Below are 20,182 nucleotides of genomic sequence, written 5' to 3' on the forward strand. Positions count from 1 at the left end.
GCTCTGCTCTGCTCTGCTCTGCTCTGCTCTGCTCTGCTCTGCTCTGCTCTCACTCCACGCCATCACTCCTTACTCACACCCACCACCTCAGAGCTCTTCCCAGCCACCCTTTATAGGGTTTCCTTTCTCCACCCCGCCCTCCTTCCAGGCTTGTTCCCTCTCCTGACTTGGCCCAGCTGTGCCTTCCCTCAGGTGTTTCCCTACTATCACTAATCCCTTCTAGGCTTCCTTGCCTTGCTGGCAGGGTGGGGTTGAGTGTCAGCCATCCCCAGCTGAGGTCTCCTCAGCCTTGCTCATGAGGAGCTGCCCCAGCCAGCTTCTGTGCTACTGAGCTTGCCTGGCCTTGCTCGCGAGGAGCTGCTCCAGCCAGCTTCTGTGCTGCTGAGCATGCCTGGCCTTGCTCGTGAGGAATTGCCCTGGCCAGCTTCTGGGCTGCCTGCTCATTGATGCTGGGCGGGGCTACCCATCTCCTCCCCCAGAATGCCTGTGGCAGCTCCACCTGGAGGAGCTTGGCTCCTAGCAACACCTGAGCCAGGCTACTGCCCTCTAGCCAGGGTGTGGCTAGAGTCCCTGGGTCCCTATTCCTGCTGCCTTGGCCCTTTTCCTTGGGCCTGCTTAGCCCCCTCTCTTCCCCCTGGAGGGTGGGACTGGCTGGTCTCTCCCTGCTCCCTCCAGCCCTCTGAGGCTTTGGACTTTCGCCCCTTCCCCCTGGAGTGGGCAGGTTCTGGACCTGGTTGCTGGCTGGGGTGGCAGGGCCGCTGCCTCCCGGTTGCCTCCCATTGCTCCCTCCTGGCAAGTCTGGGGGCTGGGACTCAGGCCCCGGACAAGACTAACCAACTTTATTGTAACATAAGCTTTCGTGAACCACAGCTCTCTTCTTACTTGCATCTGATGAAGAGAGCTGTGGTTCTCAAAAGCTTATGCTACAATAAAGTTGGTTAGTCGTAAAGGTGCTACTGGACTCTTTATTATATTGGGAACCTTGTCATCTGTACTTTTTAAAAATAAGTACTTATATTAACGTAATTCACTTAAAAAACAGCTGCCTAACAACCTGGGAAGACCTTTTTATTTGATCAAAAGTTTTGTAATAAATTTATAGAGCTGTCTACTCAGCTAAGCATAGTGACCCTACTTAACATTAATGTACGAAACTGTAGCCATGATCTTACACGATTCTCATTCATTTCATTTGGCTCTATGTAGTAGATGTTCCCAGTGGGATTTTAATGATTTAAAGTGAGAAAAGTTTGTTATGTATGCACACATAAACACACATTGGGCAGGGGGTTGGACTAGATGGTCTGTAAGGCCCCTTCCAACTGTATGATTCTATGACATAATAGTAAGCTACTAAAAAACTTTCATTTTCTTTTGAACTATGAGGCAAGGAGGAGAGATTTTACTGAAAAAAAATCAAAACTCTTCTGTTTACAGACACTTTGATCCTACTGATGTGAATTCTGTATGAAAGTGCACACAGTGTCTTGGGCCCTTGTAGCTACAATTACATGGTGTGCTTGGCAAGTGGAGCATATCCATCCTGCATATCAGGAAAATTGATAGCAAATTCACAGACCAGAGCTTATGTAGCTGGCTTTTTGGCACACAAAATTGAGTAAAAGAAACATTATAAACAATACTCCCATCACAGCCCCATTTAACTCTTTATTTTTAGTGTTTTATCACACTGCATCTTTGTACAAGCAATGTCATTTTATTTTATCTGGCAATGGTGTGTTGATTACATAGGCCAGGCAATGTACATTTAGTTGAAATCAAAAAACCACAAGCAGGCGTTCTGGTTACAGAATGGATCTTCCCACCTATGCAGTCCCCATGCCACCCAAAAAGATGATTCTGAAGATCATGGAAACCTTGGGAACAGCATAGGATACGGTGTGAGGAGAAGCAATCTGGGGTATGCATAAATAAGGCACGCAGGATTGTAGTCTGCCTCCACCTACACGTATTCATTGGAAGGCATGCAAGCGCTTTCAAGCAAAGTTTCCTCCCTGCGATTGAGAACACTGCTTTTTAAGGTTGCCGGTCACATGGAGAGGTACTACATGCATATCTTTGTACATCTGTGGACTCCTGAATACCTTCCAATAAAGCTGTGTAGGTCAGGGACAGAGTGAGTCACCAGGATCCCACTTCTGTCCTCGCAGAAGCTCATTCCCTTCAGAATGTTGGATGAAAACCCCCACAGAAAAATTGCTTTGAGAGAGGATGATTAGGGCCAGAGAAAGAGTAAAGGGCAGAGAAACTTAGCCCTTTTCCTGCTCCCACTTTCTCATGGTAAATCCTTCTCCAGCTGCTTCCCACCTTTGGAAGAAGAGCAGCTTGGCAGAGCAAATATATGTGGAAAAGTGGAGGATGCCTCCCATTTCTCCACTGACAAATTATCCCCTCCCAACATAGTTTTTCAGTAAAGAAAAACTGGACTGTTTGATTTTCCCCACCCCTTGCTTATGATTGCATGTAACATGAAGTTTGACACGTACACTTTGAAAGGTGAGATCTCTCCTCCCCACCCACCACCATGTATCTGACAGAATGTTAGCCAGTTAACACACACTGTTTTAATCCATTTTGACTTCTAGTACCAAAGGCCAAATAGATTTAGTTCTCTGAATGTCAGCAGCTATTGATTCAGCACAGTTAAAATTCTCCTCCCACAGCCCTTTTGGTTGCCCTCTACAACTAGTAAATGTGAAGTGACAAGTCCTCCAACATGTTGATGACTTTTCTCCCCCCACCCCCAGAAGTGGCTAAAAATCACAAAATACTCTAGGCCAAGAAAAATGTGTAAAATCTTTAAATGTAAAAATAGAAATATTAAACCCATAATACATTTAATAATGAAAAAAGAACAGATTTATAAAATAACTTACTTGTAATTCCTTTCCCAGAACTTCACTGGTCTGGCATACGATGTGAGGAAAATGACGCTCCCTAGAAATGGACTCAGTGGAGTAGAAAAGACAGCAGTGGCCAGAGTTTGAAAGAAGAGCATAGCAGAGTCTGAACACTTCAAGTTAAGGTAACACAAATTAATTCACTGAAACTGTCCTCCTGGCACCTTCTGACCTTATTTATTATACAGACCTTTTTTCTCCCCAAAAGGCAGTTGTTCTTAAATAACAGCTGTAAAAGATTATGCCAAGAAATCTCTGAGATGGTAAATCTGTGTCAGGACTGTACCACTTTGAAATATAGGTGAGGGTTCACATGACTGAATGTTCTTGCATTAAAAATGGACACTCAGAAAAGTAGATGTCAGGGAGGTCTCCCTAACTAACTTCTCCTTACATATGTTCTACTTTTCTATGTTCAAGGAATATATAAGGTAGAATTATATCATGTGATCCCTCCCTCTTGCAGTCTGTAGCGGTAAGATGAGGATACAGTTTCACCACCTCAAATGCATACAAGGCCTAAATGAGCAAGTCTTCTAAAGTTGTGATGGATGGTACAACAACAGAGCTTGCAATTTTAATTTCCAATGCCAACAGTTCCCTTACACCATATGTAGAAAATTGGTTCGCCTTAGCAGAACCAGTTCAAAGTTCTTTTTTTTTACCCATTTTTTCAGCTTGGATGGCTTTAAAGAGCTTAGACAACAGGTCCATCAGTTACTGTTAGGCATTCCATCTAACCCTCATGACGATGTTGAAAGACCTCAGTACCAGTTGCTAGCACAACAATAGTTTGCTTTCTTTGGTTATTGATCTACTTATACTGTGTGGGTTTTTTTCTCTATTTTTGTAAACCACAACAGGGAGACAACAAATAAAAGGCCCTGCTATTAGACAGGAAACAGGATGGCCGCTGAATCCAACCATGGTTTGTCTGACAGAACAGTATTTCTGGTTAGACACATGGTGGTATTGGGCTAGATGGACCTTCGGTTAGATCCACCAGGGTTCTTATTTTTATATTTATCCATTACTGAGGGATTCATGACAGGCTTTGAGATCCTCATTAAGAATGGGGAAATGTACAGCACATTGAAACGCACACAAAAATATTACTTTGATATGTATTGTTCCTTTTGTCATTTACACAGTACAGTGAAATAATCTGTACACAGTATTTAAAATTTCTCCAAATTTCTAACATCCTAATGTTCTGAATGCAATCTAGATTCAATTCAGCCAAAGTAAAGTGCTTTTCAATCCCACTGAGCTTCATGGCACAGATTTAAACATGTGCTTAACTCCCTTACTGCAATCACTGTTACTAAAGGATGTTTAACTTTGGCTGTGTTGGGCTGTTTGCCATTTAAATTAATTATTGAATGCTTTACTGAAGAATATCTAAGATTGTTTTTTTAACATGCAATTGTATATAAGCAAAAATCTCTTTATTCATTTTCTTGTAATAAGCAACTTATGTGAAATTTAAAATGTTTTTTTTTCTTTTAGATTTGAGTAAATAATATTTCAGTTCTTCTGGTAACAGTTAGTATGTTATGTTCTGACATAATCTGCAGGTTCATCAAATATGTAACTGGAACTTCGTCAGTTTTTTACGAGAGAATGCTCTAAAATGGTGTCTGAGCATATTAGCTGGTACCTGAAATGATTTTCCTTCAGAGCTTCTAAGTTCAAAAGCCAAAGGGGAGAAATATGGGAGGGGGAGAGTGTCAACAAAGTTCAACTGTCATAACATCATGGACTGGTAATTCATACTGGCTTGGAAAGAACAGAGAGTCACCACTGTCAAATAATTGTAAGGAGCTATGAAAGTGGAAAAACTGAAAACTGAAAATAAAGTGGACAGATAAGGACAGTAGAGAAAAGGCTAGTGCTATTTGAGAAATTAGCGTTACAGAAATACTATTCAGGAGGGCTTTTTTTACCCAGGTAGGAGGGCTGTAATGTAAGAAAATGATTCATAAAAATGCTTTGGTAAAGGACAGGAACTATAGACTACACTACAGTGTACTGTCTGTTGCTGTAAGTATGGTCCTACAGGTAATTCTGCATCTTTCAACATGTCATATTAAATTGCTTATGCTTTGTTTCAGCATTGCTTTAGCTCTGTATCAGATTTTTGCTTCTCAGATTTTTCTGCAATCCTAAAACCCCTATCACTTTGTGAATGCCCCAGCCATATGTAATGTACCTTGAGTCTCAGCGAGAAAGGTGGACTATAAGTAATGTAAATAAATAAATAAATAAATAATATATGTAATGACAAAGATTTATGAGTATTTTAATACAACTGGGAAATTGATTGGCAAACATGTTCCAATGAACTAAATGGATTTTTGTGGCACCTTTAGAACTAATGTTTAAGATTACTTTTGGTTTTTGGCACAACAGACTAAAAACCTCTCTGGATATATTGTCGAAGGCTTTCATGGCTGGAGAACGATGGTTGTTGTGAATTTTCCGGGCTGTATTGCCGTGGTCTTGGCATTGTAGTTCCTGATGTTTCGCCAGCAGCTGTGACTGGCATCTTGAGAGGTGTAGCACCGAAAGACAGGGATCTCTCAGTGTCAAACTTTGACACAGAGATCCCTGTCTTTCGGTGCTACACCTCTCAAGATGCCAGTCACAGCTGCTGGCGAAACATCAGGAACTACAATGCCAAGACTACGGCAATACAGCCTGGAAAATCCACAACAACCAACTTCTCTGGAATTTGTTATATTGAAATAAATGGGAAAGCTCTAACTGATAGGGAAACCTCTGAGCTTCCATTGAGAAATGCAGGATTAAAAAGCTCCTATAGAAGAGGGAATTTAACAGTTACAGATTTTCCCAACCTTGCCAAAAACCTCTGATATCTAGATTAGAAAAATTTAAAATACAGAGCCCTATCATTTTTCTATGGAATAGATATGTTACTCAGTGATAGCAAACACAAAATTGCATCCTTTAGCACTTTAAAAACTAGCATTTGCAGAACAATCCAGAGTGGAGGACAAAACTGCCCAGGAAGGCAGCTAGGAGTTACGATGGTGTTTCCTGGACTTAAGCAGTCGTAACCCACTCTATGACAGTGCAGCAGGCCGGCGCCACTCCACCTGTTTCCCCCTCTGGTGCACGGCTATGGCAGCTGGGTGCAGACATAACTGAGGTGTAAGTTCCTGTGCCAGAGTGCCAGGGGTTGGGGCATGACTTACTCCACTCCCTAAGCTATTTCAGGCATGGCAATAGATGACAATAGCTCCCCCCACCCCTCACTTCTCCTTGGGGCAGCCCTGCAGCACATCCCCAGGGATTTCTCCTGGTTCTAGACTGTCAAGGATGCAGTGGTCCCAAAGATGCACCAGGCCCCATTGGGAGGCTCAGCTGCCTCCGCCCCATCTGCCCCCCACTCACACAGTGGCATGAGAAACAGAGGGGATGTGGGGTCCCACCCATGTGCAGTGGAGAGGGCTATCAACCCCACTTTGTGCCGCTGGGGTCTGAGACACCAGACAGATGGCTGTAGTGTTCAGGGGTAAAGATGATCTGTAGGCGGGAGGGTGGGGGAGGCCAATCCTTGTGCTGTGTGCATATGCACATGGAGGAAAGCTCCCCATCCTCGGGGAATGGCCTCTGTCAGGTTCTTCTCTTTACCAGTGCAAGCGGGGGACTGGACAGGTGGCTGCCTGCCAGTCCCCTGTTCCCACTGAGACCGTTAATCCAGAGAGTACTGAAGGAAAAAAAGAGGTGGCGAGAGGACCAAGGCCTCTCCTGGAACAGTGTTTCCACATGGAATACTGGTTCAGGGAGATGGGAGCATACATGTGGTGGTACAGGCATGCACCAGCTCTTTGTTTGGAAACTTCAATTGGTTCAGAATGTTGTAGCCACCAAGTGCACTGGAATGGCTCGTAGGGATCATATCACTCCAATCCTTGTGCTGTGTGTATATGCACATGGAGGAAAGCTCCCCATCCCCGGGGAATGGCCTCTGTCAGGTTCTTCTCTTTACCAGTGCAAGCAGGGGACTGGACAGGTGGCTGCCTGCCAGTCCCCTGTTCCCACTGAGACCGTTAATCCAGAGAGTACTGAAGGAAAAAAAGAGGTGGCGAGAGGACCAAGGCCTCTCCTGGAACAGTGTTTCCACATGGAATACTGGTTCAGGGAGATGGGAGCATACATGTGGTGGTACAGGCATGCACCAGCTCTTTGTTTGGAAACTTCAATTGGTTCAGAATGTTGTAGCCACCAAGTGCACTGGAATGGCTCGTAGGGATCATATCACTCCAGTCTTGGCCCATCAACACTGGCTCCCTGTCTATTTCTAGGCACAATTCACCATGTTGGCATTCACTTTCAAAATCCTACTATTTATTTATTTATTTTTAACCCGCCCTCCCCACAAGTGGGCTCAGGGCGAGGTACAACATTGATTAAAATACAACTTAAAATCAATTATAAAAACAGATAAAATACTGTGCCCCTTTCGGGGCAACCAGCGGGAGTGGACTCTCCATACCCCTTGTAGAGGAGACCGGTGGAAGGCTTGGCAATGATGAGCTAAAATTAGCCTCCACCATATGCCTGGCTGAACATCTCTGTCTTACAGGCCCGCCTAGATGATCCTGGCGGGCCTGAGTGTCCTCAGACAGAGAGTTCCACCAGGTTGGGGCCAGGACCGAAAAGGCCCTGGCCCTGGTAGAGGCCAGCTGAGCCTCCCTAGGGCCAGGGACCACCAGTAGATGTTTTCCGGTTGAACGAAGTGCTCTCTGGGGCACATACAGGGAGAGATGGTCCCTTAGGTATGTTGGTCCCAATCCGTGTAGGGCTTTATAGGTCAAAACCAGCACCTTGAACTGGATCCGGAATTCTACTGCAAGCCAGTGAAGATGCTGCAAGATAGGTGTAATGTGTGTCCTACACGAAGCTTCAGTTAGGACATGCGCAGCAGCATTCTGGACCCATTGACATCTGTTTTTTAATTGTTTTTTAATAGTTAGCTGCATTGTTGTTTAATTGTTAGCTGCATTGTTGGCCCTAATTAAATAAGAAAGATGGGGTATGCATTGTATAAATAAATAAATAAAAGTTCTGGGTGCTAGGTTGCTCCCTAAGCATGTTTCTTTGTGACTGTGTGATGTACTGGTATCTTAAAAAGTGCTTAGGATATTTTCTCTGTTTGCATCATCTTAGCAGTTTTAGGGAACTGGTTATAAAAATATAATATATACATGAGTTGATTGGGCTGGTCATGATTTCTGATATTTTGCTAGCTGAAAACTCATGCATCTATCTCTTGATGGTTAGATATGAGAATTCTATGTGCAAACAGAGCCACCGTGAGGGAGACATGCAAGTTTTTGCTTAAAGAATGTGCATGTGCTTTTTGTGCCTAACACAGGTAGCATACAAAGTAGAAGAGAAAGTTACTTGCACATCCTCAGCTGAGGAGGCTTGATTAAAACTGAAGTGCTACTAATGTCCTGCAGTAGTCTGTCTCCTTGTCCCCCCTGGTAAGTTGGGCCTCTGGAATTTTATACCTCTAGCCCCACCCCCACCCCAGTATCTCTGCTTCCATTACTGAAAACATAATCTCCATCCGATTAGTATACAGAGCCAATTTAAGACTCAAATGTGTATGAAATTTATAAAGACTGGAAGCCACTACCCATTCCGAGTCTCTGTCTCATAAGCAATGCTATATATTACAAGATGTTTTGGGACAACAAATTAACTTCAGAAATGATAAAATTTCAATATCAGAAGCAGATTTTAGTTATACACCCCACTGCACAAGTAATATTTTCTGAAGTAATAATGAAATATATTTCTATGTTCATTACTTTTCCTTATTTTTATATGTTTAATAATTCATATTTTACTTTCCAAAATATTGTTCACAGCAGCTTTTTAATACTGTTTTTCCCTCTAGAAACAGCAGATATTTCCATTAGGAAGTTTCATTTTTAAAACACATCTTTTAATATAAATTATAAAAGAGCACCATGCCTTCCCTCCTACCTTCTTCATACATGTGAGCTGAGAACAAAACAACAACCAGAACTTCCTTAAAGGATATGAGGTATTGCAAAAAGCTGGGCAAACACATGGAAGGAGGAACCCCAAGCAATTTGCCAAGGAGCAATATAGGTCATAATGAACTGTAATTTTTGTAGGAGGTCCCACAGCTGAAAGCAAAATGGGAAAAAGTTATGGGCATGAATTTTTAAACAATTTTTTTAAAAGCACATGCATGCACTCGCATACACACACACTCAGAAAGCTGCCTTCTACTGAATCAGACCCTTGGTTCATCAAGGTCAGTGTTTGTTTACTCAGACTGGCAGTGGGTCTCCAGGGTCTGCAGGAAGAAGGCATTCACATCACCTTTTAACTGGAAACGTCTTGGAAATGAACCTGGAATTTTTGTATGCCAAGCAAATGTTCTACCACTGAATGGTAGCCCTGTTGTTTTATGTTTATTTATTTATTTTATTTATTTCAAATTTCTATTCCACCCTCCCCGTGAGCGGGCTCAGGGCGGATAACAACATATTAAAATACAATAAAAATTCATCTGCATTAAAACATCATTGAAACAGCAGTGTATTAACACATTTAAAACAGGATGGTGGACAGCCTTCACAGGGAGGGTTAAGATTTTATACACCCCTTTTTTCAGTCTGGGGGAGGCCCAGCCTCAGCCATATGCCTGGCGGAACAACTCTGACTTGCAGGTCCAGTGGAAGGATAGTAAGTTCTGCAGGGCCCTAATCTCAGCAGACAGAGCGTTCCACCAGGTGGGAACCAGGACCGAAAAGGCCCTGGCTCTAGTCAAGGCTCCAGGAAACAATACCGGGAATATACAGTCAAAATTTTTGGATTTTTATAACAATATATTGGTGCAAAATGTGCAAAAGTGCAAAGTGTCAACAATAAATACAATCTATAATAAATACAATCTATAATAAATACAAGGTAACAATTATACAAGGTAACAGTTGTTTGTCCGTGTTTTTGTAATGTTCAGTGAAATGGTGGTTCATGCCAGTAATGAAAATATCATGTGGTGAGCTGTTCTAATTGAAGACCATTAGGAAGTCCAATAACTGTGCCCAGGAAGAAGTTGTGTATACGAAACGGGAATGGTATAATATGCAAGCATAATCCCGTCGGCACATCAATATTTTCATTTGATTTGGATTGTGGTCACCCTCCTCTGTGGGACTGTCTGCCTACATTCCTAAGAAGGCTCTACTGCAGCTCTCACCCAGACGTTTCTTTATGAACATTACAAAAACACGGACAAACAACTGTTACCTTGTATAATTGTTACCTTGTATTTATTATAGATTGTATTTATTATAGATTGTATTTATTGTTGACACTTTGCACTTTTGCACATTTTGCACCAATATATTGTTATAAAAATCCAAAAATTTTGACTGTATATTCCCGGTATTGTTTCCTGTAGCTTTTGACTATCCGGGGTTTCCCTGCTTTGTTCTAGTCAAGGCTCGGCAGGCCTCCTTGGGGACAGGGACCACCAACAGCTGTTTGCCCCTGATCGGAGTGTCCTCCAGGGAATATGTGGGGAGAGACGGTCCCATGGATACACTGGTCCCAGTCCACACAGGGCCTTATATGTCAATACCAGAACCTTGAATCTGATCCAGTACTCCACTGGCAACCAATGCAGCTCGCGTAAGATCGGTGTTATATGTGCCTTATTTGGCACTCTTGTAATAACACACGCTGCTGCATTTTGTACCAGCTGTAATCTCCGGGGCAGGCTCAAGGGCAGCCCCGCGTAGAGCGAGTTACAGTAATCTAGCCTAGAGATGACCGCTGCTTAGATCACTGTAGTTAAGTCATGGGTTGACAGGAAAGGAACAAGTTGCCTGGTCTGCCGCAGATGGAAAAAAGAGGACCGGACAACCGCTATGACCTGTGCCTCCATTTTCAGGGAGGCATCCAAGATCACCCCCAAACTCTTAACCCTCAGAACTGGCACTAATGGTGCCCCATCAAGGGCCAGGAGCCAGAGTCCTGAACCTAATCCCCCATGGCTCAAGTACAGGACCTCTGTCTTCGTCGGGTTCAGTTTCAGCCAACTCTGCTTCAACCAACCACTCACGGCTGCAAAAGCATGTTCCAGGACATCTGGGGCTGAGTCAGGCCGTCCATCATGAGATACAACTGGGTGTCATCTGTATATTGATGACACTCAAGTCTGAAACTTCGCAACAACTGGGCAAGGGGGTGCATATATATGTTAAATAGTAATGGGGAGAGTATTGCTCCCTGTGGGACCCCGCACACCAAAGGGTGGCGGGATGACCATTTCTCCCCAAGCGCCACCCTCTGTCCCCAACCATAGAAAAAAGAGACAAGCCACTGTAAGGCAGTCCCTTGTATCCCCACATTGGCGATCTTTTACCATGACACAGTGCACAGTTACCTATATTATAGCAAAACTATTTCTTATGTTGAACTTCTCTTATTTAACATAGAAATTGGAATGTTAAGTAATCTGAAGATTAGAGCCAACAGTTTTAAATATCTGCATACTCATATGGAGCACAAAATATGATATCTAATGCAAAACCCACCTGCTTGAATCAAATCCTGCAAACATGACTTTTCCTTTTCAGAAAAGTTATCTTTACAGCCATGTCTACAGCCACAGACCTGAACAGAAATTCTTTTCAACAACAAAAACAGAATAACTGGATGATTGTGCGATTTCTCCATATACCAAAAATATAAGGTCATCACTAGAGGTGGGCACGAACAGCAATACGAACGGAAAAAACCCACAAACAGCCCATTTGTCTGTTCATGAACAAGCCGTTCGTGAGGCACCATTGTAAATGAACAAGTGGTTGTCGCAAGCCTTGTTTGTTGCATTCATCCACTGTTTGTGAAGCCAAACAGTCAGGCACCTTCAATCAATTGCCTTGGCAACACAGGCCCGGACTGTCTGAACTCTGTATGCACTCCTTCTGTTGCCCTGGAAACCCCAATCAAAGCCCAACTTAGCTTAATAGGCAGGTCTTCCTTCCAAGTGTGGAGCACTAAATTTGTTACAATTGGTTACATGGGACCAGAGACCATGGGGGAGGGAGGGGGAGGGAGTGTTCTGTAGCCATGGGCACTCCAATTTCATCCCTGCAAACCCTGTTAGGCAGTTCTGATTGCCAACCACAGACCTCCTGCTTTTCTCCATGAGACCTCTGGTTATAAAAGGAAGCGTGCTCCAAGCTCTGGCTTTTCAGTTTCAGAAGGCAGTGGAGTGGGACAGAGCTGTAGCTAGTCTTTGGGGAGAGAGACAGGGAGAGTACATTGGAGCTGGGATTTTTTCTGTGTGTGGTTGGTGGGATAGGGATCTATCCCCTCTGGTTCCAGGGCTGCTGCCTGGCTCTGGGACCAAGCTCAGTGGGCTCCTCGGCTGAGGGCTCACTCTGATTATTAGTGCCTGATCTGGTCAGGTATCTGGGAGTGCTGGGCTAGGGCTCTAGCCCCTCCCTCTGGTTCCAGGGCTGCTGCCAGACCCTGGGGCCAAGTTCAGTGGGAACCTCAGCGGAGAGCTCACACGGATTATTAGTGTCTGGTCAAGTATCTGGGAATGCTGGGCTAGGGCTCTACCCCTCCCTCTGGTTCCAGGGCTGCTGCTAGGCCCTGGGGCCAAGCTCATTGGGCACCTCAGCTGAAGGCTCACATTATTATTAGTGCCTGATCTGGTCAGGTATCTGGGAGTGCTAGGATAGGGCTCTACCCCCTCACTCTGGTTCTGGGGCTGCTGCCAGGCCCTGGGGCCAAGCTCAGTGGGCACCTCGGCTGAGGGCTCACAGTGTTCTCTCCTTGTCATCCCTCCTTCATTCTTGTTTGCTGGCACAATGAGGCTTTGGGTGGGGTCCAAAGGTGGATGTGGGGGGAAGTGCAAGGATTGTCCTGGTTGCCCCACAGGAAGCAGTACTGGGTGGGGCTCTGGGGCAGCAGAACCTCTTGCTCCCCAAGATTCAGCTGTGGGAGCTGTGAAGGAGGCCGGAGAGCTCTTACCACCGGGGGAAGAGGATCTCCTTAAACTTTTTGAGCAGTAGTAGGAGGTCTAGGGGTCTGCAGAGGAATGGTTTGGGTTCGATGAAACATCCATCCTGTCCCCATCCCAAACTCTCAGTGCTGTCTCTGTCTGCAGTCCATCCCTCACTCCATCTTCTAGTGCCAGCTCTGCAGCACAGCCTGTAATGCTTCATCTTCCTTCCCCTGGAACAGTTAGTGGGCCACGGTTCAAGGTCTCCTTATGGAGGCACTTTCAGGCCCTTCCAAATGACCCCCGTGTGGTGCAGTGCCATGCCTGCGATAGCCTGGTGCACAGGGGCAATGACCTGAAGCACCTGTTGTCGACGGTCCTGAGTAGGCACCTGAAGACGCACCACCTGAGCCTGTGGTCTCTGTCCTTGGCCAGCGAAACATCCAGTGGGGGGAGAGAGAAGGCTACCAGCTCTTCTGAGCTGGGATCAGTGAGAGGGTTACTGGAATCCACCACAAGCAAGAAGCCTTGGCCCGAGGGTGCTTCTGGTGGGAGTGGAACAGTCAGGCAGGCCGCCCTTGGGGAGGTTGTTCCCTTGGGGTCGGGGATAGTGCCACTGAAAAGGGTGAGGTCCAGGGCTTAGGAGGCAGGCATTTGCATCGTGGCAGAGACAATTGCCCTATGAGGATTCCCCCTATCTGTCATGGAGGGCGTGGGCTTCCAAAGGCTGCTTCAGCACTTTGCCCTATGGTTGTCCATCCTGTCACGGCTCACCGTTGGGCGTCGGGTCCTGCCTGCCCTCTACCAGTCTGTGCAAGACTTAGTGTTCATGGAGCTATTGGCCACCAAAGGCCGTACGGTACACATCACGGCAAACCTCTGGAGAAGCTGCCATCACGGCTACCTTGGCAACATCACCCACTGGTGGCAACCAGAGGACCTCCGCCACCCCAGGCCAAGAACTGGCACCCAGAAAAAGGTGCCCTGCTTGAAACCGGGCTACAGAGTAGTTCTTCTCCAGACCCGGGAGATGGACGATGTCCATACTGGGAAAAACATTGCCGCCACCATAAAGTCAGCTCTGAGGGAGTGGACGGCGGGGGCAGAAGGGTTTGTCCATGGCTTCATGGTGACAGATGCAGGAAGCAACATGTTGGCAGCCCTGAAAGAGGCATCCCTCCTGGGCCTGGTGTGCATGGCGCACAAGCTGCATCTGGCAATAAGGGATGTGTTCAGGCTGGGGAACAAGCCAAGGGACAGCTGGGACGAGGGAACGTTGTGAATGCGCTATCTGCTGGATGGCTGATGGCGCATCACTTCCCACTTCTCCTACAGCATCAACTCTTCCCGCTAGCTGCTCCAGAGGCAGGGGAAGGGGGGAGACCCCGAGCACCAACTCTTCCAGGACCTGCCCACCCACTGGAACTCCACCTATAACATGGTAAGTCATCTGGTGGCGCAGAAGGGCATGTTGCAGGACATCCTGTCATCGATGGATGTTCTGAGGAAGGAAGAGGAGCTCAGCCTCAGCTCCAGGGAATGGAGAGTCCTTGTCCAGATGTCCCAGTTGCTGAAACACTTTAAGGAGGCCATCGAGCATCTTGTGCACATACGAGGCCAGCCTGGGTCAGGTCATCCCCCTGATCCATGGGCTTGACTAGTTCCTGGCCCAGGAGCTCGAGCACAAAGAAGAGCTGCTCCCCAGGGTCTGGGACTTTGTGAGGAGGATGCAGGCATGCGTGTCTGAGCACTTGCATCCTCTGTGCCACAAGTTACCATACCAAATCGCCTCCCTTTGTGACCCCCGGATCAAGGGCAACATTGCCATGTGGGCGGGCGAGATGCAGCGCTGGAAAAAGGAGCTCCACAGAGCAGTGCTCTGTTTCCAGGCAGACAAGGCAGGACGGAGGGAACCGGGCAGGGCCGAGGGGCAGGCGGCGGGAAGGAGGAAGAGGGGTGGAGGTAGGAACAGACCCATGCCAGGAGAGACACACCCAAATGGGCCCACTTGATCTCTGGGCCTCCTCGGTGGGCTGTGTGGTTGGCCGCAGCACAGTGGGCCCGTCTCTCGCAGTGGAGGACTCTGCAGGGACCATGGTGCGAGAGTGTGTGAATGCAGTCCTGGATCTACTGCAATATTTGTAGTTTATCACGCAATACTAGAGGTAAATTCTGATGCAGTATTTTACCTAGAATAATTCTAGCACTGAATAATGGACTATATTATATTAAATTTTTCCTCCCCTGCCTTCTTCTTTTGTTACAGCTCTAGATAAAACACCGGGAGCATTGCATGATTGGTTTCTATATGTGTGGGTGTGTTTGATCATAAATCGTTTACAATTGACCACTGAGGAAGGCCTTAGGGCCGAAACGCATCTGGTCGGTTTTTACTGTACCTTGGTCTATTTGTGTTGGGCATTGCACTGTACCATCATCTGTATTTTGAGATATTTTAGCAAGTTTTAGTACATATATGTAGCCTGCCATTCAGGCCTTATGTTTTAAACTTGTTTTTAATCTATATTGGTGCACATCTATAATAAATACTCTTTTATATATATATATATATATATATATATATATATATATATATATATATATATATATATATATATATATATATATATATATATATATATATATATTTGGGGGGGGAACAGACCCATGTCAGGAGAAACACACCAAATGGGCTTATCAGTGGGCTGTGTGGTTGGCCGCAGCACAGTGGGCCCATCTCTCACAGTGGAGGACTCTGCGGGGGCCGTGGTGCGAGAGTACCTTGCGGAGCCCACCAAGCCCCCCCATTCCAACCCGTTGGAGTATTGAGCGAGCAAATCTGCAGTATGGCCAGACCTGTCCATCGTGGCAACCAATATCCTGTTCTGCCCTCCCAGCAGTGTGCAGAGCGAGTGGGTGTTCTCCCATCCGGGAGACCTCCTCTGTCCCCACCGTGCTCGTCTGCACCCAGACCTGGTGGACATGTTGACCTTCATAAAGGTCAACCTCAACCTGCTGGGATAGCCCTTCGTGGACCTTGACCTACCTGGGCTCAAGATCTCTGGCCCACTGCCTGGCTCCAGGGCCAAAGCTACTCACTGCTATTACCTGTCCCATGGCTGCTCAGGTCAGGTTTCTGAGAGTGGTAGTGTCGTGCTCTGGCCCCCCTCAGTTATTGGTGCCACTTCTAGGCTCCTGTGCCAAGCTCTGTGGCTTTCTCGGCTTAGGGCTTGTAAATGAAGGGGTCTTCCCACTCCTTCTCCGCAATGCATCCATGAAGCCTTATTCCTCCTCTTTTCTTTGACAAGTTCCTGGTCCCTCTTTCATCCTCCCCATCTCTGGAACTGCACGGACCCCTCCCAATGACATATCCCATCCTGTCCATCCCATCCTTTCCGCAAAAGCTGGAAGGTGGGTGATGTTTGCTCCCGCCAATGAGAAAATCAGTGGGTTTCTCAGCTCATGGCTTGCGAATGTGCGGGTCTTCCTTCCCTGTCCTGCCGCGCAATGCGGCCATGAATCCTTAGTCCTCCTCCTTCCTTGACAAGTTCCTGGTCCCTCTTTCAACCTCCCCCTCTCTGGAACCGCACGGACCCCTCCCAATGACCTCTCCCACCCTGTCCGTCCTGTCCTTTCTGCGAAGGCAAGAAGGTGGGTGATGTTTGCTGCCACCGCTTTTTAACAAGAGGGGAAGCGCAAAAGCTGTTGCAGATACGGTTGAACCACATGGTGCCCCCTATCCGTAGGCACCTACTGTCCCCTCTGAGCAGGGGGGAATGGGTCCCACCACGACTCACATCCTTTCCGTGAAGGCAGGAAGATGGGTGCTGTCTGCTGCTGCTGCTGCTTTTGGCCACAAGGGACAGCTCAGCTGTTGTTGCAGATAAGGTTTGTCAGGGCTTGCCGCCGCTGCCGCTGGGCGTGGCATTGGGCGGTCTGCTCCTGACGTCATAGGGGGGCCAGGGATGCTGCAGGACCCTGCTCTGTGAAAGGAGGGGCGGTATACCTCACCCAGACTCCCTCTCAGTCCACTCGCTGGCCTGCTCAACCTGGCCTGCTTGCCCCCTGTGTCCTTCTTCATCCCCTCCTTCCAGAACTCTCCTCCAAACCTCCACTCTTGCATTGCACCGCTCTCACTCCACATTATCACTCCTTACTCACATCCACCACCACAGGGCTCTTCCCAGCCAGCTTTTATAGGGCTTCCTTCTACTGCCCCACCCCTCTTCCAGCCCAGTCTTGGGCTGCACCAAGCAGTTGCAGCTGGGGTAGCTGATCTGGCCCCACTGACCAGCACCAGCTGTGCCTTGTTCCCTGGCTGCCCAGCCTCCCTGCCTTGGCTGATTGCTGAAGGCCTGTCCAGCTGCAGTCCCCTGGCTAGCAGCTCGGCCTCCCTGGCTGAGCTGATGGCTGAAGGTGGGTCCAGCTGCGGCTCCTTGGCTGGTTGCCCAGGGCTTCCTGCAGAGTGCCTCCAATAGCCCCACCTGGAGTGGCTTGGCTTCTGGCAACTCCTGGGCCAGGCTACTATTTTCTAGCTGGGGCGTGGCTTTGGGCTGTTGGGGCTGCTGCTGCTTCTCCTCCTTAGGTAAGGTCTTTGGGTGGGTGACTGCTGGGCCCCCAATCCCTCTGCCCTTGCCCCCTTCTGCCTTGCTTAGTCCCCTTTCCTTCCCCAGGGGAGTGGGACTCGCTGGCTTCTCTCTGTCTCCCCCTGACTCCTGAGGCCCTGGGCCTTTGCCTCTTGCCCCTGGCGCCGGCAGGTTCTGGCTCCATTTGCCCGTGGGAGGGGATGACCTGCTGTCCCCAGGCTGCCCCCTCTGCTTGCCAGTCAGACCGGTTGACCTACTGCCTGCTGGCTGACCGGTGGCTGCTGGCTGCCCCCTCTGTTTGCCCGTCAGCCCGGTTGACCTGCTGTTCCCTCTTGTCAAGTCTGGGGGCTGGGGCTCAGACCCCGGACACACCTCCCCGCTTGGCTTTGAGTTGTGGGGGTCCGGTTCAGCCTCGAACATGCGGGACATGAAGTCCGCGTCCACATGCCGCGCCCCCTGGCGGTATTTGACGGTGAATTGGAAGGGTAGGAGGGAGAGGTACCACCGCAGCACCCTGGGGTTGTGCGCCTTCATGCGATGGAGCCACTGCAGGGGTGCATGGTCTGTCAGCAGTACAAAGGGGTTGTTGGCCAGGTAGTACTGCAGGGCCCCAACCGCCCACTTGACCGCTAGGGCCTCCCGCTCTACCGTGGCGTAGCGCTTCTCGGCGGGCTGGAGCTTCCGGCTTAGGAATAGAATTGGGACATCCACGCCATCCCGCTCCTGGGTCAGCACGGCCCCGAGGCCGGTGTCCGAGGCGTCCGTGGCCAGTGTGAAGGGCCGGTCAAAGTCTGGGTTCCATAGGGCAGTGGCATTGGAGAGGGCTGACCGCAGGTCCTTAAAAGCTGCCTCTAGTTCTGGGGTCCACCGGACTTGGTTGGGCAGCCCCTTCCTCAAGCTGTCTGTCAGGGGCGCCGCTCGGGAGGCAAAGTGGGGGATGAACCGCCCGTAATACCCCAGCAGTCCTAGGAATCGCCGAACCTGCTTCTTGGTCTTGGGCTGTGGGGCGTCGGCTATTGAGGCCACCTTGTCCGGTGGTGGCCTGACTCGTCCTCCCCCGACCACAAAGCCCAGGTATTGGAGTTCCCGGAACCCCAGGTGGCTTTTCTTTGGGTTGGCCCGCAGTCCGGCCTGTTGAAGGGCTCTCAAGACTGACTCCAGGTGCTGGAGATGGGTGGGCCAGTCCAGGCTAAAGACAATGATGTCATCAATGTAGGCCATAGCGTATGCCCGGCACTTGCCCAGCACCTGGTCCACTAGTCGCTGGAACGTGGCTGCTGCACCATGGAGCCCGAAAGGCATTTTCTTAAATTGAAAAAGACCTTGGGGAGTGGCGAAGGCTGTTTTCTCCCGATCTTCAGGTCGCACGGGCACCTGCCAGTACCCCTTGGTTAAATCGAGAGCTGACAGGTAGCGAGCGGACCCCAGGTGATCCACCAGCACATCTGCTCGGGGCATGGGATAGGCGTCGAACTTGGCCACCTTATTCAGCTCTCGGTAATCGACGCAGAAGCGGGTGGTCCCGTCCGGCTTGGGCACCAAGACTATTGGACTCCTCCAGGCACTCTGTGAGGGCTCAATCACCCCCAGCTGGAGCATCTCGTCCGTCTCCTTTTCCACCGCCTCCCACCGCTTTCTAGGGATGGGTCGCCACGTAGCCCGAGCCGCCTGCCCTGGCTCGGTTGGGATGGCATGCTGTATCAGGCTGGTGCTACCTGGTCTGCGGGAGAAGACGCCTGGTACCCGGGCCCATAGAGCCTGTAGCTGGGCCCGCTGAGTTGGGTCGAGCTGGGGGTCCACCTTGGGCTCCTCGAATTCTGGGCCTTCTGTGGTCCACGGCAGCTCACTGGACGGGAGTTCCAGGGGGTCCTTCGCCAGCTGGCACTCCTCGCTGTCCCGCTCGTACCACCTCTTCAGCAGGTTCACGTGGAGCGTCTTCCTCTGGCGTCGACGAGGCCCACACTGGACCTCATAGGTGGTAGGTCCTAGTACCTTTGTCACCACATAGGGGCCTCGCCAGGGGTCCCCCTCCTCCCTGGGAAAAACTGTGCGGTGGACGAGGACCTTCTCCCCCAGCTGGAAGGTTCTCTGTCGCGTACCCCGGTCGTACGCGGCCTTCTGGTGTGTCTGGGCGTGGGCCAGCCGTCGGCCTGCTTCTGCTTGGAACTGCTGCACCCGCTCGCGGAGTTGGCTCACGTACTCCTGGACTGGGGGGGCTGGGGGGCTGGCTTGGGGGCCCCATTGCTCCACCAGGCGGGAGAGCATTCCTCGTGGCTTTCGCCCATACAGCAGTTCAAATGGGCTAAAGCCAGTGGAGGCCTGGGGGGTCTCTCGGAGGGCAAACATCAGGGGGTCGATATACAGGTCCCACTGGTGAGGTTTGTCATGCGTCATCTTTTTCAGGGCCTCCTTAACAGTCTGATTCAGGCGCTCTGCCAATCCATCTGTTTGGGGGTGGTAGGCAGAGGTGAACACCTGCCGGATCCCCAAGTTCTGACAGAGCTGACGCATGGCCTTTGCTCGGAAGGGCCCTCCCCGGTCTGTCAAGATTTCGCTGGGCAGCCCCACCATTGCGAACAGCTTGGACAACGCCCGGACCACCCCCGGGGTCTGCATAGTTTTCAAAGGAATGACCTCCG

At 49.0% G+C, this 20,182-nt stretch overlaps 1 protein-coding gene across 1 annotated transcript in view; it reads right to left on the minus strand.

The window, feature by feature from the left end:
- The window catches only part of PCNX2 (pecanex 2), a 328,170-nt gene that overhangs the window by 130,455 nt on the left and 177,533 nt on the right, over window positions 1-20,182 (minus strand). The window contains exons 22-23 of the mRNA XM_054980165.1: window positions 9,002-9,112; window positions 2,898-3,025 (exon numbers count right to left, since the gene is read on the minus strand). Of these exons, the coding sequence (XP_054836140.1) occupies window positions 2,898-3,025; window positions 9,002-9,112 (239 nt within the window). The remainder of the gene's footprint in view (window positions 1-2,897; window positions 3,026-9,001; window positions 9,113-20,182) is intronic.

Source organism: Eublepharis macularius, chromosome 1 (assembly GCF_028583425.1).
Source record: "Eublepharis macularius isolate TG4126 chromosome 1, MPM_Emac_v1.0, whole genome shotgun sequence".
Classification (NCBI taxonomy): Eukaryota; Metazoa; Chordata; class Lepidosauria; order Squamata; family Eublepharidae; genus Eublepharis; species Eublepharis macularius.